This window comes from Bos taurus, chromosome 3, assembly GCF_002263795.3.
Source record: "Bos taurus isolate L1 Dominette 01449 registration number 42190680 breed Hereford chromosome 3, ARS-UCD2.0, whole genome shotgun sequence".
NCBI lineage: Eukaryota > Metazoa > Chordata > Mammalia > Artiodactyla > Bovidae > Bos > Bos taurus.
The window spans coordinates 119,863,738-119,891,651 of record NC_037330.1 but is presented as its reverse complement, the minus strand read 5'-3'; the positions used below and the strand labels follow the sequence as shown (position 1 = coordinate 119,891,651).

General features: G+C 68.6%; 1 protein-coding gene and 1 non-coding gene across 2 annotated transcripts; both read right to left on the bottom strand.

The window, feature by feature from the left end:
* Window positions 1-217: 217 nt before the first annotated feature.
* Window positions 218-27,914, bottom strand: GPC1 (glypican 1). Its single transcript, XM_010803936.3, has 9 exons — window positions 27,580-27,914; window positions 6,955-7,113; window positions 4,748-5,139; window positions 3,998-4,163; window positions 3,156-3,286; window positions 2,956-3,075; window positions 2,722-2,855; window positions 2,214-2,389; window positions 218-1,893 (listed from the first exon to the last, which is right to left on the bottom strand). Exons 1-9 carry the CDS (start codon window positions 27,743-27,745, stop codon window positions 1,658-1,660), a joined length of 1,680 nt encoding a protein of 559 aa, XP_010802238.2. The 5' UTR covers window positions 27,746-27,914; the 3' UTR covers window positions 218-1,657.
* MIR149 (microRNA mir-149) lies at window positions 8,764-8,853 on the bottom strand. Its single transcript, NR_107719.1, has one exon. It is a non-coding gene; the product is annotated as a microRNA mir-149 (primary transcript).

Sequence of the window (27,914 nt, the reverse complement as noted above, 5' to 3'; positions counted from 1 at the left end):
CGTGCCCAGCTGTGTGCGTCCAGAGCGGGGAGAGGGAGGGTGGACGGCACAAGGACCAGGGCTGGGGGCAGGATGGGCACTCTCCAGCCGTGGGCCACCCACCAGGCGGGACCCGTGTGCAAGCCCGCCCTCACCTCCCCACCGGCCCAGCGTGCCAGGCACGCCCACGGCGCACACCTGCTGCCAGGTGGGGTACGGCGGGATCACTGCTGCGACGCGCGGTCTCCAGCCTTTTATTCATACGAGGACTCGAAGAACACACGTCACCTGCGGACGCCGTGCAGCCCGAGACACAGCTGGCAGGGCCACTGACCACACAGGGCCGCCCCGTCCAGAGACGAAGGGAGGGCGGGCCCGAGTGGCTGTCCGGGCACACTGCCCCCGGGCTGGGAGTCCAGCTGGCTCCCACCCGCAGGCAGGGAGGCCCCGGCCCGACCCCGCCCCGGCACAAGGTTCTGATACGGTTGGCGTGTTTGTGTGAGCAGCCCTGGACCCCGCGTGTCCCAGAGCCCGGAAGCCCTCCACCCCGTGAGGAAAAGCAAAGCGGCAGGAAGCAGCCTTCTCGGGGCCCAGGGGCTGGTCAGGAGGTTGGCCTGGCTACGTGGCTCAGCATCCCCCAACCCTCAAGACCACTCTGCCCGGCCCAAGCCCTCTCTGGCAGGGAGTGGCCCCTCCCCAAACCCTGCAGTGGATGGGGCTTAGGAGGGCAGGCCTCGGCCTGGGGAGGAGCCTGCAGAGACCCCAGGGCTTCGGAAGGTCACCTGGGACCCTCAGAAGCTTCCGGGGAGAAGCCGAGAAGGCAGCTCTGGGTGAGAAGGGCGGGAGAGGCCTGTAGAGGAGGTGCGGCTAGGAAAGCCCTTAACTGTAGAGCGCCCTGGCCTGCGGCCGGCAAGGTCAGGGAAGGGAAGGCCCTTGGCATGGGCGCCGGGTCTCGCTGGCCCTGAGCTCAGATTTCCCCAGCCACCCAGCGTCCCCGCGGCCAGGCGGCGGCCAGGGGTCGGCTGCGGCCCTGGCTCACGTCGTCCTGAGCTGGGACGTGGCCCTGGTCTGGGTGGGGGTGGGGAAGGGCAGGGGCAGGCGGCGTCTCTGAAAGTCCCCGTGTGGGCCTCGCCAATGGCCAGGAGCGCAGCCCAACGCGGCTGCCGAGAGGGGGCCCAGACAGGGTCCTGGGGGTGGGGTCAGGGCTCATGCATAATCCCAAAGGCCCCGCTCGGCCCCAGCGGGAACCCTGATACCCTCTGGGGGGTTCTTGGGCCTGAGGACTGGGCGTGGCTTTCAGACACCTGACCCCCAGGTGCTCGGTGGTGGGGGAGGGGGGCACAGCCCGCGCTCAGCCGGACACCGCCCAGGCGGCCTCCTCACCCGGCCCGGTGTTGCAGGGGCTCCGGGGAGAGACGGCCAGCGGCACCTCGAGGTCTCTGAAACGCATGGCTTTTGGGGGACACTGTCCCTGGCTGACCTGAGGGCCCCATACAAAAGTTCAAGCTCGGGGGGCCGGGTGAAGCCCCCCGCCCCATCCCCAGCACAGTCACAAGCCGGGTCCCTCGGCGACCCCTCCTGTCCCGCTCCGGGGCCTCCCGGCCCAGGGAGTTAAATATCGTCTGCTGCGGGTTTTGGCAAAGTCGGTCCTTGGCCGCGGTCCCTGGGGCCGGGGCAGTTACCGCCCCCGGGGCGCAGCTGCCGGAAGGGCCAGGGCGAGCCCCAGGAGCAGCAGAGGACTGGCCTGGGGCGGGGTGGGTGCCGCAGCTGAGGTCTGCTGGCCCTCCCGCTCCGACAGCCCCGGGAGGGCGTGCGTCAGCGGCGTCCGCGAGCTGGCGCTCTTCCTGCCGACCTTCCGGCCACACATCTCATCCGGGCAGCCCTCGCCGCTGCCCGAGCCGCTGCCGTCGTCGCCTGGGGAGGAAAGGGGAGGAGGCTCTGGGGGACCCCGAGAGCAACAACCCTCTGCCTGGGCCTCCCGCGCTGGGGACGGCAGTTCCTGGAGTCTGCCGAGGCTGGGCGGACGTCCTGGCCGGCTCACAGCCGTGTCGGAGATAGGGCGGGGGACCGGGACCACAGCTGGGCAGCAGCCGGGCCTTCAGAGCCACCCGGGCCCCGGGGATAGGAGACCGCCCCCTCCCCCAACACCCTTCCCCAGCTGGGGCTCCCTGGCACCCCCACCCCAACCCCAGGGCCCCACCCCGGGCACTCAGCTGCCCCCGGCCTGCCCTCACTGGCGTCCTGGAAGTCCAGATCGTTGCCATTATAGGCGCCGCGCAGGCGGTTGGTCATGATCTTCAGCTGCATGATCTGCTGGCGGATGGTCATGTCGGGCTTGGTGATGTCCACCTCCACCTCGGGGTTGTTGATCTGATTGGCCAAGCCATCACCCATCACCTCGGGGAGGTACCTGGAGGCCAGAGAGACAAACCTTGGGTCACTGTCCTGCTCCCCACAAAGGGGCCTGGCCCCAGCAACACCCATCCAGCCACCGCTCCTCCCGTCAGGGTGGTGGCAAGCCTGAAGCACCCCCCCCAACCCCCCAAGGACTTCAAGGGCTGCCAGGAGCCCACAAGGGCCCCTGCAGCAGAGCGTGGACGCACTGAGCCTGTGTATGCGGTGGGGATCTGGCCCTCGTCCCGGCTCTGGGTCCCGTGGGGTGTCCCACGTCAGACCCGGCGCAGGGCATGACGCACCCGGGGCCACGGAGACGCTGAGGGGCCGCAGCGGCAGGACACTCACCGGCCCTTGGCCATGCCGTTCCAGCAGCGTTCGTCACTGGCCGAGCTCATGGCCAGCTTCTCACTGCACAGCGTTCCCGGGAGGCTGATCCAGAAGTCCTGAGCGTCTCGGAGCTGGGCCTTGGCTTCGGAGACCTGTGGAGCAGTGGTCAGGCCACCAGGTGCCCCCGCCAGCCTGCCCCGCCCACCTCCACCCACCTCTCCACCCCGGGTCAGCCCGGCAGAGGCCGCTCACCAGCTTCTGCAGCGTGCCCGCGGGTGGCCTCTCCTGCAGCGCCAGCTTGCCCCGGGGCCACTTCTCCTCAGTGCCGGGGCCCTGGGGGTTCACCTTGGGGTTCCCGCAGCCCTGGATGACCTGGGGGAGCACGCAGGGGTCCTGACGGGCGCCAGGCCGCATTGGGGGCCCCTCCCCTGCCCACTGCTCCCCCGCCGCACCTTGGCTGTGAGCGTGTCACTGTTGTCCTGGAGGGCGTTGATGGCCTCCGCCAGCCAGTAGTGCACGCCGCCGACGACACTCTCCGCGCCCGACGGGCCCCAGAACTTGTCCGTGATGAGCACCATGGAGTCTGGCCCAGGCGTGAACAGAAACACGGGGTACTTTGCATGGACACACGCTGGCTCATGGCTATGCTACGCGCAGGCATGTCAGCCCGCACAAGACAGTATTTCTGCACGTCTGCTCACTGCAGGCCAGCCCTCTTACACGCGCTCCTGATGTGTTGGCACGCGGGTATAGGTTGAGCACGTGTGTCTAAGCGTACGCCTGCCGGCACACACACACCCAGCCCACCGTGTGCACACGTCACCGCATGTCTCACAGTGTTCGCATCATGCCATCACACGTCCATGTCAGCCTGTGTTTGGGCGTGTATGCGTGCTGGCCTGTGTCACCACGGGTGTCAATACGGATGCGTGTTGGCTCACCTCACACGAGCAGATGCACACACGAGTGCATCTGGTGACCCACCTCACGTCTGCACATGCCAGCCGGCTCACCCGTGGCAGCAGTGCACACGGTAATTCGCGCACGGGTCGCCCTGCCATGCGTCTCACGCGTGCACCTCGGTGTGCTCGCTCAGTGGGCAAGGACAGGAACCTGACCCTCAGGGCACCCTCCCGGGCAGCTGGCCATGGCACCTTCCGTTGGGAGATTAGAGGGAACCCTGCCCCCCAGCCTCGGGGACCACCCACTCTAGAGGTGGCCCTGGCCCTGCACGAAGGCGCGCGCCGCCACGAAGGGCCAGGCCCCTGCAGGCGGTCGCGCAGTGGGGGCTCACCCAGAAGATTCCTCCACTCTGCGTCCAGGTCGGCCTGGTTGGCTAGGCAGCCCTTGAGCACGTTGCGGCAGTAGTCAGGGCAGGGCCGGGCGCCGGGCACCCCAAGGCAGTGGGCGCAGTACACCAGCTTCATGACGGCCCGCGAGCACTCGGGGCTCAGGGGCACCTGGAGGGCCAAGGCAGTCTGACCCCGAAGCCACAGAGCCCCGGGCGGGGCTGGGTGGGAGTCAGGGTGCCAAGGTCTGCCCCACCACGGCGGGGCCTTTACTGGGGCCCTGTGTCCTCCCAAATGACCAAGCAGGCCTGCGGCCCCAGGCAGTGAAGGAGCGCGCTCAGTCCAACCAGTCCGGTCACCATGCTGGGACTCCCCCGGGAACACTGCGGTCACGAAACCTCCTTGGGGAAGCGAGAACACTGCCCGCCATGCAGACGAGGGCCCCGAGGCCGGGGCGACTTACTGAGGGCCCTCGCTGGGGGAGTGGTGGGGTGCGGGGGTAGAGAGGTGGGTTCTACCCAGCCCCGTAGGGCTCTGACGCTTATGCCCTCCCACACCGGACACCGCACTCCACCGCTCAGCCAGGGAGCGGGCAGCCCTCTCATGTCCTGTCCACCTGACCCCTGGGGCGTCCAGCCCCAGGCCCCTCCCCTTCCCGCTCCAACAGGCCTGGGCCCTTGCCCAGGGCAGAGCTCACAACCCAGGTCCCCCACCCCTCCCGCGGGCAGGGGCGGGGCAGGGGGCGGGGCGCGCACCTTGGCCACCTTGCGCACCACGTCGCCGGCCACGCCCAGGCCCTGCACGAAGGTGCGCGCCGCCACGAAGGCGCGGGTGGCGCGCAGGCGCAGCTCGCGGGGGGCCTCGCCGAAGGGCCGCAGCGGCTCGGCCTGCTTGCCCAGGCAGTCCAGGTAGTCGTCAGGCAGCAGCAGCTGCGGGTGCAGCTGCCTGAAGAGGCGCTCGAGCAGGCGCGCCCAGAACTCGGCCAGCGTCTCCTGCAGGTGCAGGTTGGCGCCGCCGTAGTAGAGGCGCAGCTCGGCGTACAGGTCGCGGAAGGCCTTGGCGTTCTGCGTGTACAGCTCTCCGAAGGCGCCCGGGAAGGCCTCCTGCAGCGCCCGTTCCGAGTCGTTCAACAGGCGCTGGAAGTGATCTGGGAGCGGGGGAAGGTGGGCGTGAGGCCTTCAGGGGCCCCTGCCCACCCCACGTGCTGCAGCAGCCCCGACTGGCATTCCTGGGGGCTCTGCCAGCGACGCCCCCACACCCCCGATGCTCTGAGTCATCAGAACCTGCGGGGGCCCTGGATGCCAGCCCCCACGGGGTCCTGAGCCCTCCCCCTCCCGGCCTGGAGACTGCAGTGTCCAGCATCTATTTCTGACCTGAGCCCCACACGAGCACCTGGAAGGGACTGCTTCCGAGGGCAGGAAGGTGCAGAGTTGGGGTGGGACCCACTGCGGGGAAGGCCCTAGGTTCCCCTCACCTGCTCTCCTTCCCAGCAGCTCTCCTTTCTACCCCCACTGTCACCCAGCCAGTCCCCCGTCCTGGGGAGTCTTCAGTCCCCCCGGGTGTCTCTGTCCACCCTTCACCCTGCGGGTCTCTGAGGCTCTCCTGGGCTTCCTGCCCTCCCGCCTCTCTACGTGGCCCTCCCTCTGGTTCTGGAAGCCGGCCTGCCTGGGGGTCTGGAGAGGGCCCCCTGCAGCCCTCAGGACACGTCCAGAGTCCAGTGAGGGCTGTGGAGGTGCGGGGTGACCGTGGGCAGCAGACCCCAGGGCTTTGGGGAAAATGCTTCTGCCCTATGTGCTGAGAACTGGGGCCCCCACATCGTCCTCCTCTCTCGCAGGGAGACTGCAGGGGACAGGGCACACCACCCGCCCATGCAGATGCGTCCTCAGGAGCTGTGGCCACCCCTCCCCACCCAGGCCCACCCTCGGGTGTCCAGGCCAGCTCAGCTCTGCTCTGAGGCCATGGGGATGTCAGGCTTGTAGCCCCTGGACCAGTGCCCACATCCGCCCCACCCAGGGCCTCGGGCAGGAGACCCTGGCACAGCCCTGGCTGAGACGTGCAGCCCCCTGGGTGGGGGTTGTGGGAGGAAGCAGCCAGTCCATATTCCCATCCCCCCCAGGGGCCTGGTCCCCACCCCAGCCTGGCCTCCAGAAAGCTCAGCGACCAGCCCAGCAGCACAGGGGGTGGTCATGGGGCCGCCACGCACATGCCCAGCCCCCTGCCCCATCCTCAGATGACAGCCCTGGTGACTGCGGCTGGAGAGCTGTGTTCTGGAACACAGCCAGCATGGGCCCGCTGGGCTCAGGGCCTGGAATACTTCAGACCAGGGCCCCCTGGTGCGGGCGGCCTGGGGAGGGGTGCTTGGGAGACCTGGGGTGGCCAGACCAGGTGCAGCAGTGGGGCTGGGGTGGGAAGTGGCACGCAGAGGGTTGGGGAGCCCAGGTGGGACTGGAAGAGGGTGAAGAATCGCTTTTAACACAGATGAGCGTCCTGAGTGGGTGACGTGCAGGCTCTGACAGCTTGGTTGCTTCCGGGGGCCCCTGCCGCCGCCCCCTCCGAGGGGCCCACAGTAAACGTCACCAAGTCGTCCCACCACTCCTTGCTCCGGGGCCAGATGTGACAGCCACGCCCGGAGGGAACCGCTGACCCACAGACACCGGGACCACACCACGGGCCCCCGCTCGCGGCGCCCTGTTGTCCTCACGCAGAGCTCCCAGCTCCAGAGCCTGGGGTGGCCCGCCCCAGGCCAGTCCCTGGCAGGCGCTGGGAGAGCTCTGGGTGCCGGGGAGCCCCTGGAGGTGGACGGTCCCCTCCGAAGGGCTGACGGGACAGACACGCTGGCTCCTTGAGCAGATGAAGAGGCCCGCAGGCGACCTGCCACCACGCCCGCTCTGGCCCGCCCCCCGGGGGAGGCCTCAGGTGCCCACCTCCACCGCGAGTGTCCGTGGCCCCCGAGCCTGCTCACCGTCAAAGCCCCGCTGCTGGGCGGCCAGCGTGGCCTGCAGCGCCCGGGTGCCCTCCAGAAGTGCTGTCTCCAGCTCAGCGCGGCTGCGGTTGGCAAGGTTCTCCTCCATCTCACTGGTGCAGCAGGTGTAGCCCTGGGGGCAGATGCGCAGGTGCTCGCCTGTGGGGAGGGGCTGGCGTGAGGGAGAGGAGGGGCTGGGGGGGCTGGCCCCAGGAGGGGGCACAGTGGGGGTGGGGGGCCGCCCAGGGGAGGCAGACCCGGGAAGGGCCTGGGCCCCACGTGGGCCGCGCTGCCCTCGGCAGAATTCGTCTCCCAGGGCCCTGAGAGCCAGGGCAGGGTGTGGGTGCCGCTCCCAGCCCCCCTCCCTGCCCCCATCCACGTGAAGAGGTGTCCCAGGCGCCCCGAGCAGCTCAGCTCAACTCCCAAACTCAGCACAGAGGCCGCAGGGCCTGTGGTGGTGGGGGCCCGCCAGACTCCAGGTTCATGGAGGAGGGCGAGGGGCGTCCAGGACTGCCGGCAGCCCTCCCCGGCGTCCAGGCTGAGGGCAGGGGGACGAGAGGACGCCTGAGGGGCAGGACAGCCCCAGCCTCCCCACAGCAGCTTGGCGTGCCGGCTCCCACCAAGGGCAGGAGGCCCTGCAAGCTGGGGGGCTGCCCACCCATAGCTCTGGGCTGGCCAGATGCAGGGGCCTCTCGTCAGGATGAGCGGACACACGTCCAGTGGGGCCCTGCTGTGAGCCCTGCCCCGCTCGGTAGGACACGCCTGCGCCCCTTAGGGCCTCCACCGTCCCCTGCTGCCGCCCAGGCACTGGCTCCCAGTGGCCCAGCTCACAGCAGCGCCAGGACAGCGCTGAGGCTGGCCCGGTGGCCCCTGTGGTGAAGGGCGCACCTTTCAAAACGTGCTGGTCCGGGTTTTGAGTGTGAACCCACTTTGCAGACCAGGAAACAGGCTGGCTGAGGTTAGCTTTCGTGTCCAAAGTTACACAGTGAAGGGTCACGCGGCTCAGGCTGCCCGATTTCAGGCCCCATACCCACTGGGCCGCCTCAGCCCACCCCCCACTCCCAGCCCACCCCGCACCAGCCACAGTTCCTGTCTGAGCAGTGCAGGAGGAGGCTCCCTCCTGTGCCGGCCTGAGGGGGGCAGAATGGAGTGGCCTCAGGGGTCCCGCCTGGATGGAGGCCATGTGGGGCTGGGGTCGGGGGCCTGGGCACTCGGTCTGACCAGCAGAGCTTCTGGGGTGGGAGCAGCGTGGGGGTGAGCAGGCAGCACCCGGCAGAGGGGCTGGGACCTGAGGAGGCGCCCGGAGGCCTCCTCTCGGCCGTTGCTGACTCTGACCTAGGCCTGGCCCTTCACAGCAGGCGGGGCAGGACAGCGGGCCTGGGGTCTCCGCAGGGCCAGCTGGCAGAGACTGGCCGTCTCCGGGGTGCTGGAGGCTGTGCACCCAGCCAGATGGGTTTGAACCTCCCCACCAACAATGGGCCAGGAGCACGCCTTCCCTGCTGCTTTGGACCACCAGCCCCGTGGGGGGTAAGCTGGGGGCGGGCGGGCAGGGGGCTGCAGGCTGCCAGCACCTAAGCACTTGCGCCACGGGGTGGGTTTTGGGGGCAGCGTCCCAGGCTTCCTGTCTCCCCTCCCCAACCTTCCCGATCCCCTGGTGAACCTGACCCCCTCCCCCGACCCGATCCAGGACACACAGGAAGCCCTCTCTGGCCGGCTTGGAGGGGCTCCTGGGCACCGCAGCTGGGAGGGAGCTGCCCGCTCTGGCCCCCGCCCCCGCCACCTCGTCCAGCCGCCCGGGCGCCCGCGCTCTCCCGGCCGCCCCAGCACAGCCCCCGTCCCTCCCTCCCTCGGTGGACACACACGGGAGTGAAGACACGGAGCCAGAGCCTGGGCGCCGGCCTGGGGCCCCGGGCGGGCTGGGCCGAGGCGCCCCGAGCCGCTGCGGGGCGGATGTCGTGGCCAGTGGTCAGGGCCCGCGCTCCAGGGTCACCTGTGGGTCGGGACACCTCCCGGGCAGAGGGCAGACTCTGCGGGGCACCTTCCTGAACAGCAGGCCTGCTCCCCCCATCTTAGCCAAATAGTGGGGGGGGGGTCTGCCAGTGTGAGGAGGGCATGAGCTCCAGGTCCCTGGAGGTGTGCAAGGCGGACGGATGCAATTCTCTTCCCATCATTTCAAATCTCCATCCCCAAACCCCACCTCTTCTCGGTTAAACGCCTGGAGAGTAGGGAGGGGTCCTTGGGCTAGGTGGGGGCACGGCTGGCTTCCCATCCACCTTAGAGCGGCCCAGTCCACCCCTCTCATCACCACTTTCCCCCTCCCGCCCCCTCTGGGAGGCATCAGCATGCCCCCTCTGCCCGCTGACCCGTCCCACCTGCACTGACCCCCCCACCCCACGGCTGGTCCACGGCTGGTCCACAACGGTCCCTCCTTTCTTTCTCAGCAGCTGCTGCACTTTCCACAGCCGCCTAGATCCTTCTAGAATTCTCCCTTTCCTCTGTCTTTGTGACACCTTCTTTCGTGATCCAGGTTTTGGGGGGGGGTGAGAGGGGAGGGCTGTTTCATGCTGGGTTTGCTCCCCCACTTCTGGGCCCCACCCCCACGTTTCCGAACCCGCCCCCCCCACCCCGTTGCCCTCCCCAGGTTAAAACACCCGCACTCGCTTCCTGACCCCATGGCAGGTCCTCCCCTTGCTGGACAGCAGACCACGTAGCCAGCCCCCCCATATTCAGGCCTCCCGGAGTCCCCCCAGACTCCTGCTCCTCGGTGCTAGATCCCATCTCTACAGCTTAAACATCTTTGAGGCTCACGCCTCCTGCCACCTGCGCACATGGCCACAGCCCTCCTCACGCCCACCAGCTCTGTGACCCCAGCACTGGAGCCCAAGACGCCATGCCAGCGGTGGTCCTCGCCTCCTAGGCTGGACAGAGTGCACGTCTGTGCCCGCCCAGCCCAGCAGTCCTGACTGGTGCCTGGGAGCCCTCCCAAGGAGACTGCAGCGGGAAGATGGCGCCAGGCCAAGCCCATCTTTCCAGAAGCTTCTGCGGCTCACACAGGAGCACGCAGACCGCCTGCGGCACCAGCCTCTGAAGCCACGATCGGGTGCTAGGCACCAGCTCCCCCAGCCACCCCCAGGATGCACTGGCTAATTCAGTGGAGACAGCCAGCCTCCCCAGACCCCTCGGAACACAGCTATGCGGGCAGCTCCGGGCACCGGGGCCCCCAAACACCAGAGGGGAGGCCGGGGCTGGAAGAGCAGGGAGGGGCCCCTAGCCACCCCGCCCTTGTAGTCTGCCCTGGACCCCGCCGGCCTCCTGTGGCGGGGCGGGGTGGGGAGAGGCTTTCCCAGAGCCGCAGATCCTTCTCTGGACGACTGTCCGTGCCCACTCCTGCTCCGATGGTCTGCAGGACCCCCCGGGCATGTCCATCAGGCTGGACGTGGTGGGTGGGGAGGCACCGGACAAGCAACCCCGGGTTCCCTGGGCACCGCCCACCGTGGGATCCCCAGGCCGCCTTTTTGCATCTTCTCACCCTGCCCCACCTCCCACCCGAGAGGCGTCTGAGCCTGGCCTCTGTCTGCGGCAGGTCAGCCCTGAGGGCTGGGGTCCACCCGGGGGGCAGCCACAGACCCACCGCGGACAGGGCTTTTCAACCGCCACCACCCCCGGTTCCTAACGCGGCAACACACCCCGCAACCGCCCCCGCCTCGCTCCCCTAGCCCCCTCGGAGCACCTCACCGCCGGCCCCAAGCCCCTCCACCATTCCGGCCACCTGCCAGCATCACCGAGCCGGCCCGCAGCCGCCGCCAAGCCTCCGTCACCGGCGGGGAGCCGAAACCCAGGGGTGTCGCCTGCGACACCTCGGCGCCCGGCGGGAGGGGTCCGTCCCTCCGGCCCTTCCGGAACCCCGCCGCCCCGGGGCGGCAGCGCGGGCGGCGGGACAAAGGCCGAGCGCCCGGGCTTCAGCGGCCGCCGGCCAGGGACAGAGGGCCGCACGCGCGGAGCCGCAGCCGGCGCGGTCTGGAGAGGCGGCCGCGCTCCTGGCGCAGCGAGGAGCGGGCGCTGGCGCAGTGGGCGCGGCAGCGCCGAGGGGAGGGGGGCCGCGCCGCAGGAGGGGGGCCGGGGGCGCTGTGATTGGCGGGGAAGGGGCTTGCCGCAGTGGGCGAGGCGGGCCTGGCTGGGGGCGGCAGGCGGGGCGCGCACGGGGGCTGCCGAGAGCGAAGGGGAGGGGAACGGGCTTGATGGCGGAGGAAGGGGGGCTTGCTGCAGGAGGGGGCTGCGGCATAAACGCGGATGGGTGGCGAGGAGGCAGCGGAGTGGGGCGTGGGAACGGGGCGAAGGTGGGGGACGGATGGGCGCGGTGAGGACGGGGGCCCGATGGGGCGCACACGGAGACGGCGAGGGGCTTGCGCTGGGGGCGAAGGTGGGGTAGGCCGGACTGAAGGTGGGGTCTGGGCGGTGGTGATGGGGGAAAAAGGGTGAGCGGCGAGGAAGATCAGTAGGAAGGGTCGGGGTGACGCGCCCGGGGATGGAAGTGCGGAGGGACGCGGGCGACGGCGGGTCCCCGCGCTTGGATGCCAGCCCCGGGCTTAGCCCGAACCCCCTTCTCGGCGGCGGCGGTCCCGGCAGGCGGCGTGCGACTCCAGGCGCTGGTGCATGGAGGTCTGGGGTCCGCCCGGGAGAGGCTGCGGAGCGGGCGAGCGGAAGCGCAGCAGAGCAGGACGCACTGGCGGCCGCCGCCCCGCGCAGCCCTGCGCAGCACGGGCGCGCACGGTCCGGGGCCGCCTCCTCCCGCAGCCCCCGCCCCGCCGCGCGCCGCGCCGTCCCCTTCCCCCGGAAACCGCGGCGGCCGCACTCAGCCCCGGAGCTTCCCGCGGCCCGGGCCTCCGCCTGGCTCCTGCCCCACGGGGCTCCTCCCGGCGTGGGGATGCGAGGGGGGCGCCAGCTCGCTCCCCATGGAGCATGGCAGCCCCCCCGCCAGCGAGCCCCCTCTCCCCATGACAACGACCAGAGCCCTACGCTGGGCGCTCAAAGGCCACCATCAGCCACCCGTACTCTCTACCCGCCCCTAGTCTTGAGTCGGTGATCCCGGTCTGCATGCTAACGTCCTGTCTGCTTCCCCTGCGAAATATAAGGCCCCTGCCTGGCCACGCCCTGCTCCGGCCCAGTACCCACCTCCTCCTGGGCCCCCCTCCCACACGCTTAGGCGGTCACCATGGCTGGCTCTCCCCCGTCCCCGCCACTCCCCGCAGCCCCAGCTCTGGTCCTGGCTGCCACAGCACGAGCCAGACCCACTGCAGGGCCTGCCAGCCGAGGCCCCCTCCCCGCAGTGCCGCATGCCCTGGAACGCCCCCCCAAGGCTGGCCTGCAAAGAGACCTGCTGGACAGGCAGCTCTCAGCAAAGCGGCCTCTCCAAGGCAGCCCGCAGCACCCACGGTCCAGGAGCAGGGGGCCCCGCCAGGCAGCTCACAAGGGTGCTCCCTGCGGCCTGCTTTCCGCTCAGAGACCCCTGAGCAGGCCACCCTGCCAGTGGGCACTGGCCTTGGGGGCTGCCTTGGTGAGGTGGTAGGGCCCCCGGATGTGGGCCTGGACGCAGGCCCAGGGAGCCTTTCGGGGCCCGGGAGTGAGGTACCCCTCGGAAGCCTCGCCCACCAGGGCGAGCTCCGTGCGGCTCTCTCATCCTTGGCCCAGGCCAGGCTGCAGAGGGCACTCACTCGAGATGCTGCAGACCCGTCCCTGACAGGGGCCCCCAGGAACACGGGCTCCGTACGGCTCTCCCGTCTCCCTCGCCTGACCACCCCACCTCTGGGCCGGAAGTAGCCCAGGAGATGGACTGGTGCCACCCACCTCTGCTGCGTCTGCCCGGGTGATCCCAGAGTAGCAGAAGGGGGTGCTGCAGCCCCAGGGTCCTCTCGGTAGGTTCCCCACAAAGTCTCCATGCTGGCCTGTCTGTCCACCCCGGAAAGGCAGTGGACACAGCCCCGGCTGGGCCAGAACACAGCAGACCCCGGTGCCACTGCAGGAGCCTCTGGGGACAGCAGTTGTCCCCGGCCATGCCCAGTAATGAGGACGGAGCGGACAAATGGGTTCGGCTGCTCACCAATCCCCCCAACCCAGCCGCTCCAGGAAACTTGGCAGCCAAGTCCAAGGTCACAGCCGCCCCTGCTGGCGCCCGTCTGACCTGCTGCTTCCCCCAGCCCCCGGGTCGCACGCACCCTCCCCTTTGCCCTACTTTTTCTTTCAAGACCCACTCGTCTAGCCCTTCATCCAGGAAGCCTTCCAGGTTCCTCTGAGCCAAAGCGCCTGCCCAGCCTCTGACCTCTCGGAGCGTGAGCGGCCTCAGTGGGGGCTTCCTGCCTGGCCACCCTCCCTGGCAGCCGGAGAGCTGCTGGGCCGGCCGGTGGGGGCCTCTCTGACCAGGCCCAAGCTGGACCTGGTGCTCAGGGACCTGTGTCCAAAGAGAGACTCTCTGGGCTGTGCCAGCATTCTGGGCGACAAGGCTGGACACCAGCGTGGCCGCAACCTGCAGCCTCGGGCCTCCGTCTCCACTGGAAAGCCAGCACCCCCCTGACCTGACCCCTCCCCAGAGCTGGTATGCTTCCTGCTGGTATGAGGGGGGTGGTGGGGCGCTTCCCCCACCCACGAGGACCCCCTCATTCCTCCAGGGGCCCCGTCACCCCCCGACGAGGTGCAGAGCGCACTGGGGGCCCACATGGTCCGAGGGTCCTCTCACACTCATGATTGTCCCCTCCGGTTCTTCCTGCTGGACCCACTCAGGGAGCTCGAGCCACGGGCCCAGGGCACTCAGCCCGGAGTGCTGCACAGGACCCGGAAGGACCCAGGCCTCCCCGCCTCTCCCAGCGAAAGGCTGCCCTTGATTCCAGTCCCAGGGGAATTCCTGAGCAGGAGGGCGGAGGCCGAGGCAGGAGCCGACATGCTCTGCCACCGAGCCGGTCACCCGTGGCCTGCCTGCCTGGAGGGCCCCGGGCAGGAGCAGGTGGAGTGCCCCCCACCCCCGGTGCTGATTCAGCATCACCACCCAGGCAGCACCTCCAGGCACAGCATCGCCCACCTCCCTGCCGCGCGTGGGCGCTTCCGAGCCCAGCCTGGAAGGCACGACTGGGGTGGGGCACAGATACGGTCAGGACACAGTTACACGTGCACTTCAGATCAACGATGCGTTATTTTCCAGAATAAAAGTTTCTGGCCCCAAAGCACTGACAGCGAGGACCTGAATGCGATTTTGTCCACCGCTGTGCACAGCAGCTTTGGGCAGAAGGCCAAGTGGTGGAAAGAGCCCAAGCGGCCACTTCACCGTCCGGTGAAGTGACAGACACGGGGGCCCAGCCAGACAAGGGGCCGGACGCCACACAGCCTTAGGGAGTCACCAGGCGCCGAGCCACCGCAGTGTGGAGCAACCCCAAAGACGGCGCGGAGCCTGAAAGCCAGTCCTGAGACGACAAACACTTAGGACTCCGCTTCAGCGAGGGCCCCTAGAGGCAGACGGCGGCGTGGTGATGACCAGGGACTGAGAGGGCGTGGGGTGTTCAGTGGGGCCGGAGTTGGGGAAGAGGAAAGCTCTGCAAACGGTGGGGTCAGCTGCACGAGCGTCAGTGCCGCAGTGCCACCGGGCATACGCTCAAAATCGCCACAGTGGGAAATTTTATTATGTGTATTTCACCACAAAAATGCACGCACACCCCCTCCCCAACATCTGGGACATCCTTGCACTACATACGTGGAGACGTTTATCCTAAGAACGCATTTGTCATTTATTCAAAATTTAAGTGTTCAAGATATATGCCCTCAAATGATTACCTACCTGAAATACCAATTTATTAAACGGGTCTCCGATAGTTTTATCTGCTAAATCTGGCAGTCCTTGTGGGGTGTGGGGAGAAGCCTGACTGAGTCACCCATGCTCCCCACCATGTGTGGGTGTGCACACGTGTGTACTCCTTTCTGAGGCCCTCAGACCCCGCCCAGGCAAGCAGCAGAAGCAGGGAGGTGGACGTCAGAGGGGGCCTGCCCTCCCACAGCCCCCAGCCTCCTTGGAGAATGATGGGCCTCACCGTCTCTGTCAACAGGAGGATACAATTATCCCCATCTCACAGATGAGAAGACTGAGGCTGGAGGCGTCTGAGACTCGCTCGATGGCTCAGACCTGCTGCCTAACGCTGCCTCCTTCTATTGGCCCTCAGGCCTCCCTGTCGTCACTGACGGGGAGGAGATGAATGTCCCGGGCACTCAGGGGCCCACCAACCTCCTGGAAGATGAGGGCAGAGTGGGCCTCACCAGACACAGCCCTGGCCACCCTGCTGGCTGCACCATCCCTTCAGTGACCCAGGACACCGGCAGGAGCGTGCAGGGCCAGCAGCCACCCCACCTGCACCCGGGAGGGACAGGGGCCAGGACAGCCACTGGAAAGGGCCCCCAAAGCTGACACGCAGAGGGCTCCCAGCTCTGGGCAGCCAGCTGAGCTCAGCACGTGCTGCTTGCCCGGCTCCCCAGAGGTGGGACCCTGGCCTCCTCTGGGTCCTGGGGGCAAGTGGGAAGGTGGGACCTGCCTGCTTCCTGACTTCTCCAGCTCAGCTCCTCAGGGATGGTCAAGCTGAAGCATCTGTCAGAGACGGTCTCTAGGCTGGCAGGGAATCTGGAACCCCAGGCACCCAGTGAGTGTCTCGGTCCCCACTCTGTCCAGCCACGTCCACCAGGCAGAGGTAGGATGGCCCCGCCCGGGGCAGCTGGGCTGGGGCAGACAACCCCATCCCCAAAAGGGGCCAAAGGGACAGTGAGGGGTGGGCCCCAGTGAGCTGGGCAAGGACAGGCTTCCTCTGATGTGGGCCGCCAGGGCCCGAGACTGGCCATGGGCTGACCATGAGCAGGGTCCTGTGGGCACCTCTCCCCATCGCCTCCCATCTCTCTGCAGCGCCCTCTGAGACTCTGCTGGACTCCTTTCTGAAAGCCAGCTGCCACCCTCAAGGTTGCACCAGGAGCCCTCCTGGCTGGCCCTGGGCTTGGAAGCGGGGGCAGAAGGGACCCTCCTACACTGTGGGCTGCTCCTCCTGGGGGGCCCAGAGCTGATGCTTCTTGAAATTCCCAGCTTCTCTGGACGAGCCGAGTGGGAGCAGAGACACCAAGACATGGCGCCGCCCAGGACGCGGCGGTGGCGACGGGGAGACCCGCCTCCTGCCCGCGCCCCGCTGACCCCCAGCGGGCAGTCCCCTGCCTCCAGTCTGCACCCCGCCGACCCCCAGCGTGGCTCTGGAGCCCGGCCAGGGCAGGCAGTCCCCCGTCTCCTGCCCACGCCCCGCTGACCCCCAGCAGGCAGTCCCCCACCTCCAGCCCATGCCCCGCCGACCCCCAGCAGGGCCCCGGGGTTGGCCGATCTCCGCCCCAGCAGGCAGTCCCCCGCCTCCTGCCCGCGCCCCACTGACCCCCGGCAGGCAGTCCCCCGCCTCCAGGCTGCACCCTGCTGACCCCCAGTGTGGCCCCGGGGCCTGGCCAGGGCAGGCAGTCCCCCGCCTCCTGCCCGTGCCCCGCTGACCCCCAGCGGGCAGTCCCCCGCCTCCTGCCCCACAGACCCCCAGCAGGGCCCCGGGTCTGGCCGATCTCCCTTACCCCCAGCAAGCAGTCCCCCGCCTCCTGCCCGCGCCCCGCCGACCCCCAGCAGGGCCCCGGGGTTGGCCGATCTCCACCCCAGCAGGCAGTCCCCCGCCTCCTGCCCGCGCCCCGCTGACCCCCAGTGGGCAGTCCCCCACCTCCAGCCCGCGCCCCGCAGACCCCCAGCAGGGCCCCGGGGCTGGCCGATCTCCCTCACCCCTAGCAGGCAGTCCCCCGCCTCCTGCCCGTGCCCCGCTGACCCCCGGCGGGCAGTCCCCCACCTCCAGCCCGCGCCCCGCAGACCCCCAGCAGGGCCCCGGGGCTGGCCGATCTCCCTTACCCCCAGCAAGCAGTCCCCCGCCTCCTGCCCGCGCCCCGCTGACCCCCGGCGGGCAGTCCCCCACCTCCAGCCCGTGCCCCGCAGACCCCCAGCAGGGCCCTGGGGCTGGCCGATCTCCCTCACCCCCAGCAGGCAGTCCCCCGCCTCCAGCCCGTGCCCCGCAGACCCCCAGCAGGGCCCCAGGGCTGGCCGATCTCCCTCACCCCCAGCAGGCAGTCCCCCCGCCTCCAGCCCGTGCCCTGCCGACCCCCAGCAGGGCCCCGGGGCTGGCCAATCTCCCTCACCCCAGCAGGCAGTCCCCCGCCCCTGGACACGGGCTGGGCCGGCCTTTCCAGCAGGTGTGCCCTGACATGACGCCCCCACGACGCATGTGCACCTGGCTGCCCTGTGCTGTGCGTGCCACACGAGAGCCCAGTCTCACAGCCACTCCACGGGGCAGGCGCTGCTACCATCCCCATTATACAGAGGCATTCTGAGGCTCAGAAAGGTTCAGTACTGGCTCAAGGTCACACAGCGCTCAAGCGTGGAGCTGGGCTTGAATGCTGGCAGGACGGCTGGGTCCGGGCAGCCAGCTTTTAGCCTCTGCTACGGCCCCACCTCTTTCCCAAGACATCGGCCACTGGGAATGGCCACTGGATCTGAAAGACCTGGCCCTGGGCCAGGGGAGGGGCTTTGCCCATTAGCCCAGCAGGCTGCCTCTTTCAGAGCGCTGTGGGCAGCGCCCACCCTCCTCAGAGCGGTCCTCTGTGTCCCCCTCTCTGGGTGGGGGACAGCCTCAGGATCTTCCTCCTCAGTCTCTGGCCTTGCACACCAAGTGCATCCACGACCCCTGGCCTCCAGGTGGAAACTCCAGATAGCAGAGGGGGTGGGGGCTGGGCTCTGTGCACCAGCAATAGCCGGGGGTGGGTGGTCCACCCAGGGCAAGAGTCCTGCACGGGCAGCGCAGGGCCCTGGGGCTGGGAGGTAGCTGTGGCCGAACGAGCATCTCAAGTCCCCAGGGAGGACAGGGCAGGAAGACCACGTCTCAGCGAGAGTGGTCATGAAGCACTGGGTCCCGGGCCACCCCAGGCTGGGAGAGGTCTTTGCTTACAGTCAAGGTGGGGGCACATATATGATGGTGCACTACGTGTGCACGCTAAGTCGCTCAGTCATACCTGACTCTGCGCGACCCCATGGGCCATAGCCCGCCAGGCTCCTCTGTCCATGGGATGCTCCAGGCAAGAACACTGGAGTGGGTTGCCATGCCCTCCTCCAGGGGAGCTTCCCACCAGAGGATCGAACCTGGGTCTGTCTCCTGCATTGGCATGTGGGTTCTTTGCCAGCTGTGAAGCTTGTAAACCACATGCATCCATCTAACCCTGCACGGGTTCTCTCTACTTGTAACTTACAAAAGTAACACGTGGTCACCACGGCCGGCAGAGCTGCAGCTTATGAGACCTCTGACGGCCGTCCAGTGCCTGCAGAGAGAGCGCTGTGGCTATGTTTCAGCACCAAGGACAGCGCCGGGCATGCAGTAGGCGCTCAAGGACACTCCGAAGGGCTCAGACTGTGTGCCCCACACCCCCACCCCTGGCCCACAGGCTCTCCTGGAGCAGACAGGGCCCTGCCAGCACTCGACCTGGGCTGAGGGTCCAGCCCACCACGCAGAGGCCTCCTTCCTCTGCGCCCTTGAGTGTCCACTGAAGCCTGCACACCCTTTCTCAGAATAACGCTTAGGAAAGAAAGGTTGTGCGGGGTGTAGTGAAGGAAGTCGCAGGTGCGGTGACGCGGCTTTTGAAATGTGATAAATGGGCAAGCAAGGGGGAACGCGAAGCTGCATGAGTGGAAGCGGCACCTGGAGACATCTGCTCGAGAAGTAAAGGGGCATGGGGACCCAGCGGTCCACGGTGAGCGAGCCCTGGACTCCAGAATGCCATCGCCACGTTGTTCATAATGACAAGAGGTGCTAAATTCTGGCTAAAGGTGAGCAAAAAAGGAGATGTACTGTCTTTCTCAGTCGAGTTCACGAACTCCTGGATTTCTAAGCCTGGGCCTCCCCTGGGCACCCTGGTTAAGGACCCCAGCCTCAAATTCACACCTGAATCCGTCCACCGCAGTTCACCAATCTTTCTAGAGCTGAGTCCACCCCCAACCCCAAAGCCTGTCCTGGCCTCAAGCAGAGGGCCGCCCCCTCCGCCCTGCTCCCCCGGCCGCTGACTGCGTCCCATCTAGAGCTGTGGTTCAAGTGCTTCCCGTGCGGTGTGACCGGTGTTTCTGGAAGCCGCCCCTTGACCTGTTCAGGAGTGACCTGCACTTCACGGGGCCCCTGGTCTCCCTGTCCCCTGCCCTGCACACTGTGATGACCAAACATGGCCCCAGGGAACTGCTCCTGGCTGGGGACACCGCTTTACTCTAGGGGGAGGGTGGTTAGCTGTGCGTCTGACCCGCAGCTGCCCCAGTGTCCCCCCAGCCCCCAAATACACAGTGACAGGGAGGTCACCTGGGTATTAGGTCACTTGAAGAGAGGTTGCCATGGTGCCTGACTGCCCTGGGGGCAGCCACTGCCAGGCCAAGGGAGGGGGTCGGGGATGGTGGGGCTAAACATTGTAAGAGCCTCTAAAATACGGCTGTGGGTCCAGTGCATCCCGAGCTCCGAGGCAATGGGAGGCGGGTGTGAACGCCTGAGCCAGCCCTGCAGCAGGTGGCGTAATCTGTGTCCCGGGGGGTCTGCGGGCGGTCACAGGTGGCGGGAGGCACTCCCTGCGGCCCGGAGCCTGGATGGGCGCCCGGAGCCCCACTGCTGCAGGACACAGCTGCAGCACGCGGCTCAGCCCCGGGGCCAGAGTGCTGCTGGCGGCCCTGGGTGCCCAGGATGTGTTTAGACACAGGGATGAGCCTGGGCGGTCACCGCCAGGGTCAGACAGTGTCCTTGGTGCTGGGGAAGGTGCCCCAAGGTGTGCGTGGGCCCCAGGCACCCACAGCCTCTGGGGCTGACAGTGAGCCTAAGGAAAGTCGCCCCCGGGGAGGCACAGGGGCACTTGTCCAGGGCTGGCTGCCCACGTGGGAGGGAGACGTGCCGACCTACCCCTCAGGCTGCTGGGCTAACTGAGGGTGTGACTGTGGTCACACGCACCGCGGCGCCAACAGCTGGGCACAAAGGCGGGTGGTACAGCCGCTGATGGCCAGGCCCTGGACTGTGGGGGTTGGGGGGCCTCGCAGCCCTGGTTGAGCTTCTCACTAGACCCTGACCTCGTGGAGGGGGCCCGTGGCTTACGGGTGTGTGCGTAGCAGTGAAGGATGGATGGGTGGGAGGGTGAGGGTCCTCGCCTCTTGCTGGAACTTCCTGGTGGGTGGGGCTCGAACCTCAGGCACTGTCAGCAGGACCGGCTCTGACTTCAGGAGGCTGTCCTGTGGCCCGGGTCCACGTGGGGCTCTCATGGGCCCCGCTCCTCTCCTGGCCCCCACCCCCACCCGGCCCCACCTGGGACTCGCCACCTGCCCCCCAGCCTTGGAGAAGTCGGTCCTCGGGGTCTGCCAGGGCCCATCTCTGCGGGCAAGTGCGAGGGGCTCTGTGACCTCACCCCCAGCTCCATCCTCTGATCGACCATGCCCCGCAACCTGGAACGCGTGCCCAGAGCCCATGGACAGAGCCACACGGATGCCCCCCAGCACCCCCATGGGGCCTGCGTGACGGCCCCGCCCCTGACCTGCTCCCTTCTGGGGCACCCCGTCGGTGCTCACACCAGGCACCGGGGGCACAGCGAGGCCAGGGCAGGGAGGCCATGGGGGAGCAGCCACTCCAGGACCAGGGCCCTGAGCAGCGGGGACCCCTCGCTGGGACCCAGTTTCTGCCCTGACCGACTAAGCGGTTGGATCAGGTGGCGCTCAGCCTGCCCTGCAAGCCCCCTAACCTGCCAGCTCTGGAAGGCTGGATGGGGCTGGCTGCCAGGCAAGGGCCAGGCAGAGGCCAGGGCGTGGAGGAAGGAGGCAGGGCCACAAACCCGGGCCTGGCCTGGCTCACGGGCACCTGGTGGGAAGACGGGCTGCGGAAGGCAGGGCCCGGAGCTGGTGCTTCCGCAGGGCCTCCTGCATGGCCAGCTCCGGCCCCGTCCTCCCCTCGGCCCCAGGCCTGGCTGTGCTTACGCCGTCCACCTGCGGCGCCCGGGGCCTGGCACAGCACAGCCTCCCAGAGCTCTGGCCGTCCCCGCCAGCTTCCCAGGGCCCCTCCTTCCAGCTGCGGCGGGGGCGGTGGGTGGGGCTCTGGGCCTCTTGGGGGCTGAGGTCGGGGGTGGGGGGACAGCTCGTGGGGGAGCCCCCAGAGCTGTCCTGTCATCCGGCCAAGCCTCCAGAACCCAGGAGCGTTCAGCACAAAGGAGCAGCCTGGGTCCTCAGGATGCGGAGCCAGGAGCCAGCCTCCCGCCCCCGCCCCCACACTCACTCCCGCCCCGCCCCCCCACACTCACTCCCGCCCCGCCCCACACACTCACTCCCGCCCCCCCACAGTGTCCCCTCCCAGGGCCTCCCATGCGTTGGCAGGGACCCCAAGCCTGTCCACGCAAATCGGCACCACTGAGTCACGACGGTCCCGGCCCGGTGGCCCTGCCTCCTGTGGAGGTCTTTACTCCCGGCCCTCACTGCCCACCAGGTTCTGGGTGGTCCCTGCCACCAGGGAGACACCTCAGCAGGTTGAGTGCCAGGGAAGGTCAGAGGCAGAGGACCCTGCTCCCTACTCCCCACCCGACTCTGATGGAGACTTTCAGGCCCACGGGGCAGGGCCCCGGCTGCTTCCTGAGACGCTTGTGGGCCAGTGGGGGTGAGGAGCGAGCTAAGGATGGCCTGACCCTCTCACCCCGTCACAAGGCCCCACAGCTGCACTGAGGCCCTGGCCCAGGGAGCCCCCCACCCCCCATGGAACACCCAGAGCCCAGGAGCCCTGCTCACTGGATGGGAAGCGCCCCTGACCTTGACTGAATCCTGTCTGTAGTCCACACATTGGGTCCTAAACCCTCGGACCCAAGGATGGGGCCTCGTTTGACTGTGGGGTCTTTGCAGACGTAAGTGCTCTGCTCCTAACTTGAAGGGACCGGTGTCCTTATTTCCATAAGGTGGAATCTGCACGCAGGCAGGCACAGGCCTCGTAAAGACGAAGCAGAGACCCCCAGACCAAGGGTTGCCCACCACCTCCAGAAGCAGAGACCCGAACAAGTCTTCCCGTACGGTCTTGGGAGGAACCACGTAGATCTCGGACTTCCAGCCCCCTCACTGCAAGACCGCAGCCCCCTGCTGTGGAGCCGCCCAGCCTGGGGCATCTCCATGGGCAGCCCCGGGGAAGCGGCTTCGTGCCCGGGTCCCAGTGCCCAGCCCAGCCCGGCGCCATGCAGCCGGTGCCCAGAGACCTCACTGCTGAGGCTGTCCAGTCTGGGGAGCACCCTGGGGGGCAGAGAGCCCCCAGAGTGGGGGGGGGCACTCAGGACGCCGGGCACCACGCCCCCGAGGGATGCCCGTGCAGGTGGGCCAGGGGGCCGGCCTGTGGGAGGGGGCATGTGTGCTAGGACAGTGGGAGCTGACGCCAAGGCCACAGGCAGACGCGGGTTGGGCTGAGGCTGGCCTGGCCCCGCAGGGGCTCCCCGACCTGCCCAGGCTCCCACGCTTCTGCCAGCAGAGCAGGTCCGCACCCCTCACACCCAGGGTGCCCCTGCACCTGCGGCTGGAGCAGGAATAGTCAGGAGAGCGGGAGGCCCCGGCTGTGCCCCCAGGGCAGAGGCCACGGCAGGGAGGACAGGCCAGCACCCCCTACCCCACAGGGGGAGACAGGGGACGACCGCGGCCCCCACCCCGCCCAAACCAGCCCTGCCCAAAGGCTGCAGGCAGCTCGGGACTCCTGCCCAGGCCTGTTCCTAGATGCGCGCGATGAGAAGGCCGCCAGCCGGTACAGGGTGGGTGGCCCTGCACAGGAGCCCCGCCCGAACGTGGGCAGGGGCCTGCCCCACAGGACTAGCCTGGTGGCTGGACGTGGTCAGGGCGGGCACCAGGCATGGGCCTGGTCCTGAGCCCTGGTCTGAAACGCTCCGGAAATAAGCTGAGGCCTTGGGGAGAGCCGGCCAGCCTCTCTCCAGGGGGCGAGTCCTGGCCAGGGCCCGACCTGACCCGGCGAGGCCTGTTCCCCTGGCCTGGCCTGTCCTCCTGGCCTGGCCCGGCCTGGCTGACACCTGTTCCCGTGTCTCTGGGGGGCCCAGCACAGGCCCGGTGCACCCACACCCGCTCTGTGCTCCCCTCCCCGGCTCCAGGGTGCACCTGCCGTCTGGCCAGTGTGCCCCAGCCCCTCTGCCAGGAGACCTGTCCACTGCAGGCTCATGCTGTTCCTAACTAGGGCCAGCATGGGGCCAGTTTACCGAGACTGCCGGCCAGCCCTCCAGAGTGGACAGGACATCCCCATGACTGCCGGGGGACCCGGCTTGCTGTGGTGCTGGGGATATGCCAGGCCTGCCCCGAGGGTCACAGCTGTGGCGCCCTCGGGTCATGCCCCTGGAGGAGCCCTCCTGAGCAGGGTAGGGGCAGCGGGCCTTCACTGGCCAGGTGCCGGGACTGGCCAGGAGTGCACCCGTTGGTAAGGCCGGGCCGCCGTCAGCTCAGTGAGGGAGGGGCAGGGAGGCACCCGGGAGGGGTCAGTGCAGAGGCTTCCCACTTGGCATGAGAGGTGGGCCAGGACTGGGGGAGCTGCGGAGAGGGCAGCTGGCGGCCCAGCAAGGCCTGGGCCGTGAGGCCCCACGGCAGGCCTCCAGGCTGGGGTGGCATGAGGCAGCCAGAAGCCTGAGCCCAGCACTGCTCGGCGGCAGTGCCATGGGCTTGGGGGTCAGCACACCGGGCTCTGGACCTGAGCGCCCAGTGGGTGCGTGTGGAGCTGGAGAAGTGGCAGTGGCCTCGGGTACTCACCCCTGAGTCAAGTCCAGACCCCCCACCCACTGGACGGTCCCAGGGAGTGACCCCTGAGTCAGGTCCAGACCCCCCACCCACTGGACGGTCCCAGGGAGTGACCCCTGAGTCAGGTCCAGACACCCCACTCACTGCACCCGCCAGACGGTCCTGGGGAGTGACCCCCCGAGTCCAGGGCAGGACAGAGCTCCCACCTGCTAGACACCACTGCCGGAAGGGCCTGCATGGGCTCCAGGGCTGGAGGCAGCCCCCAGAGCGCACAGGGTCGGCACGCTCCCCACTCCTGCGGCCTTTGGGGCGGTCCTATGTCCGTTGTCACACGTGGAGAAACGGGGCCAGAAAGCCCAGGTGGCAGAGGGCGGGCGAAGCAACAGGGCTGGCCTTTGCGCCCAGGCCCAGGGAGGACGCCCTGCCCCTCTGAGGAGCACGGTGGTGTGTCCGGGGCTCCGGCAGGGGCCTAGGCTGTTGCATCATGCAGTGGCCCTGTCGGCTCCTGGCTCCCCTGGGCCCCCACCCTTCTTCCCCCTCCCTCCAGCCTTGTCCTCAGGCTGGGGATGATGAAACCGTAGCGGCTCCGGGGGTGAGGGGCCAGAGCAGCAGCTCAGCGGAGGCTGGAGACCACCTGGGGACCCAGGGAAGGCCCCTGGGCCTCTGCCCTCTCAACGGGGCGGGATGCGCACACTGTCTGGTCTGGGGCTGGGCTGGGCACCAGGTGGTCTCTGTGAGGCCCGCTGACCATGACCGAGAGACAGTCTTGGGCAGGCCGCACGGAGAAGCAATAGTTTCTGCTGGGAGGCCTGAGCGGTGGCCCCTGCTGGGGGCCCCTGGCCAGCTGGGGTCCCGGAGCCGAGGAGCCGCTGACAGCGCCGGGCTCCCCCTCTGACCTCCAACCTCAAAGCCAGGCAGCCAGGTCCCTCCTCCTCGGCCTGGGCCCTCCACCTCCCACGGCCCCCACCATGGCCGGGCATAAAGTGGGACGTGTGTGGGTGTGGACTGAGAACCGACTCCGTGCCAGGAACCGGGCGAGGTTCTGCGGCTGCTGCAGAGAACACAACAGACAGATGCGCCTCTGCCCCAGGACCCTAGCGAAGGGTCAGAGAGATCATGATGAACCGTGGCGTCAAAGGGTCAGGAGAGCCAGCAGGCGCCCCGGGAGCAAGCCCCTAGGCAAAGGCCGGGAGACCACAGGCACCTATACATACGTATGTGTACATGTGTATGCACGTGTGTGCACGTGTATGCGTGCACAGGTGCAGATATATGTGTGCATGGGTCTGCAGGTGTGTGTACATGTGCATCACGTGTATGCACACACGTGTGTGCATGTGTGTGTGTGCATGTGTGTACGAGTGTGTGCATGTCCTGTGAGTGAGATGCAGCCTGGGGCTGGGCTTTTCCCAGCCGTTGCAGACGGATTGAGGTTGAGGGGCGGCTCCCTCTCACTTTCTATGCAGGGCTCTGGCTGGGGGGAGGCCCACCTGTAAAATGGGATGACTGCTTTCCTCACCCTGGCTGGGCCTGGCTGTCCATCCAAAAAACTACACACATCACGAACAGAAGCCCCTTGTGCTCTGATGGCCCCTCTTTCGTGAGCCCACGGAGTTTCTACCCCCTGGGGAGGTGGAGGCTGGAAAGGTCGCCCACAGGCCCAGGGCTGCCCTCCCTCCCCTCCAGTCCTGGGAAACACGGAGCCTCCACCCCACCAGCCAACTCGGACGCCCACCCCCGGGGGAACCCCAGGCCAGAGGAGTCCACCCACCGGCCCCCAAGACTACACGGAAGGCCCGGCTCCAGGAGAGCGTCGTGCCTCCATGCGGCCACCAGGGGGCGCCAGGCCCGCGGAGCCGCGCCAAGCTGCCGGAGCAGGAGAAGCGTACAGGGCCGGCCGCTGCCTGGGGAGGTCACCCCGCTTCCTTCACCCCACGTGGCGCTGGCACTCCTCTCGGTGCCTGGGCCCTGCGGGGCACTCACGGGGGGCGGGGTGCAGCCACAGGACCCCCGGGAGCTGGGGCGGAGGAGTCACAGGGAGTCCAGGCAGGAAGGCTCCGTGAGGGCGGCACCCGGAGCCCCGGCTGGCACCACGCTCCCCAGTTGCAAAGTCCCCCATCACACGCACAGCAGCGCGCTTTGCCGGTCCTGGGCCCTGAAGCCCTGCACCCTGCAGCCCAAGGAGGCCGAGACTCGGCCCGGCCGCCAACCGGCCTCGCCTTCCCCAGCCTGCCCGTCGCGCTCCCAGCCCTTGGCGGCGGCCCAAACTCCGCCACTCTGTGTCTCAGCCTAACTGGGACAGAGGCCTGTGGATGCGATCCAGAGTAGGATGGCCCCCAAGGGCACAAAGTCCGCGTGGGAGTGGACATCTGAGGCAGGGCTGTGGGGTCCAGGGGACTTGGGGGCGTGCCAGCCGAGACTGGGGCTGGGAGACCCTGGGGCTCGGGGATTCACCCGAAAGCTCAAGCATTTCCAGGCACCCGGCCCCTGCATGGGGCAGGGTCGGGGGAGAGCCTGAACCGACTGTGCAGGGGGTCTTGTGCTGGTCCGGGGTGCCCAAATGCACCCACCAAAATCGCCCCTCCAAGGGAGGAGACAGCTCTGACGATCAATGGCAGGGCTCTGTCAGCAGAAGCACAGGAAGGCCTGCCTGGGGGACTTGAGAGGGGGGATCTCCAGAGCCCTGGGCAGGGGGCTGTCAAGGAGCCCAGGCAGTGTTCTGTGGGTTCTGTCCTTCTGGGGGCAGGGGTCAAGGGCCTGGCTGACTTCCCCCCTCCCGTTCCCCAGCCAGGCCCGGCCATGGACGCGGCCCTCACGCTCCTCTCTCATTCAGAATTGCTGTGGCTGCGGTCCTTCCCTGTCCCCCGTGTCTCCACTTGAGTGTGGTCTCTCCCAGCCACCCCCCTCCCCCCGGCTTGGGAGGCGTCCCCAGGACAGGAGCCTGGAGCTCTGCTCCCGGCCGCCCCCCTCCACCCTGGGTCCCGGGAACCCTGCACCGCCGTGCACACCCGGTGCGGCTCTGGACACGTTTGCAGTTTGAGGAAGGAGACTGGGGGTGGGGGGAGTGTCTGCGAGCTCCGCAGACTCCGGGCTCCCCTCTCAACCCCTCTCCGGTCCCTACAGCTCCTCCGAGGCCCGCAGGGAGGGTGTGCAGGACTGCGGGCAGCTGCAGGGCCCAGGCCGCCTGCGACGGCGCTGCTCTTACAAAGAAACGGCACGGCCCCTGGGCGGGATCCAAGGCGCCGACCACCTGCAGCTGGACTCCCCGCCGGAGGCGGCCCGGAGCGCCAGGCGAGTACAAGTTCCCCAGGCAGGAGTCCCTGCGAGGTGGCGTTCCGCTCCCGCTGGCCGAGGTCGCGCCCGTCCGCCCCGGCCCTCGCCCCTCCCCAAGCGCACAGCTCGCTCCCTGCCTCGCCGGGGCCCCGAGGATGTCTCTGCTGGGGACCCCCAGGAATCACCGGGCCGACGCCAGGAGCCTCCGGGGAAGGCCCGCACGACCCCGGGGGAGTCCCGAGCCCACGGCCGCGGTCGGCTGCGCCCCCACAGCCGACCCAGCGGCTCAGCCCAGGCTGCCCTGGAGGACTCGCCGGGTCGGGGAGCGCCCCGTTGGCTGCGCGGCGAGGACAGCTCCGTGGGGAAGGGGCCGGTGTGTGCGCGCCGGCGGCCGGGGAAGGCCGGGCGGAGTGGAGGAGACCCGGGCAGAGGGAGGGCGGCGCGGGGCGCGGGGTCGCAGGGCGGGAGAGAAGAGGAGGCGCAGCGGCGCTCCGGGCGCACGGGTCACTCACCCGAGATCTCCGCCTGGGGCACATCGCTCAGGCTGAAGCCCTTGGCCCCGTAGATCTGGCGCACTTCCCCGCAGCTCCGACTCTTGCTGGCAGGGTCCCCGCGGGCGCAGGCGACCAGCACGGCGGCCGCGTACAGCAGCCACCAGCCTCGGGCCCGGAGCTCCATGGCGGGGCCGGCGGCGCCCCCGGCCGGGCCCGCGCAGCCCCCGCCCGCGAAGGGCAGAGCCAAGGTCCCCGCGCACTCGGCTGGCGGTCCGGAGGCGCCGGCGGCCGGGGAGGCGGAGACAACAAAAGCCGGCGGGGCGCGAGGTCCGGCCGCTGGCTCGGGCGGCCCC

Bases quoted from the DNA above. Each gene is read 5' to 3' on its own strand.
- GPC1 (XM_010803936.3), bottom strand. From the start codon at position 27,745: ATGGAGCTCCGGGCCCGAGGCTGGTGGCTGCTGTACGCGGCCGCCGTG. The intron at 2,390-2,721 runs GTGAGTGTCCTG...TCTGGCCTCCAG, and splicing joins AACGGCATGGCCAAGGGCCG to GTACCTCCCCGAGGTGATGG. The intron at 1,894-2,213 runs GTGAGGGCAGGC...TTTCCTCCCCAG, and splicing joins TCTGGACTTCCAGGACGCCA to GCGACGACGGCAGCGGCTCG.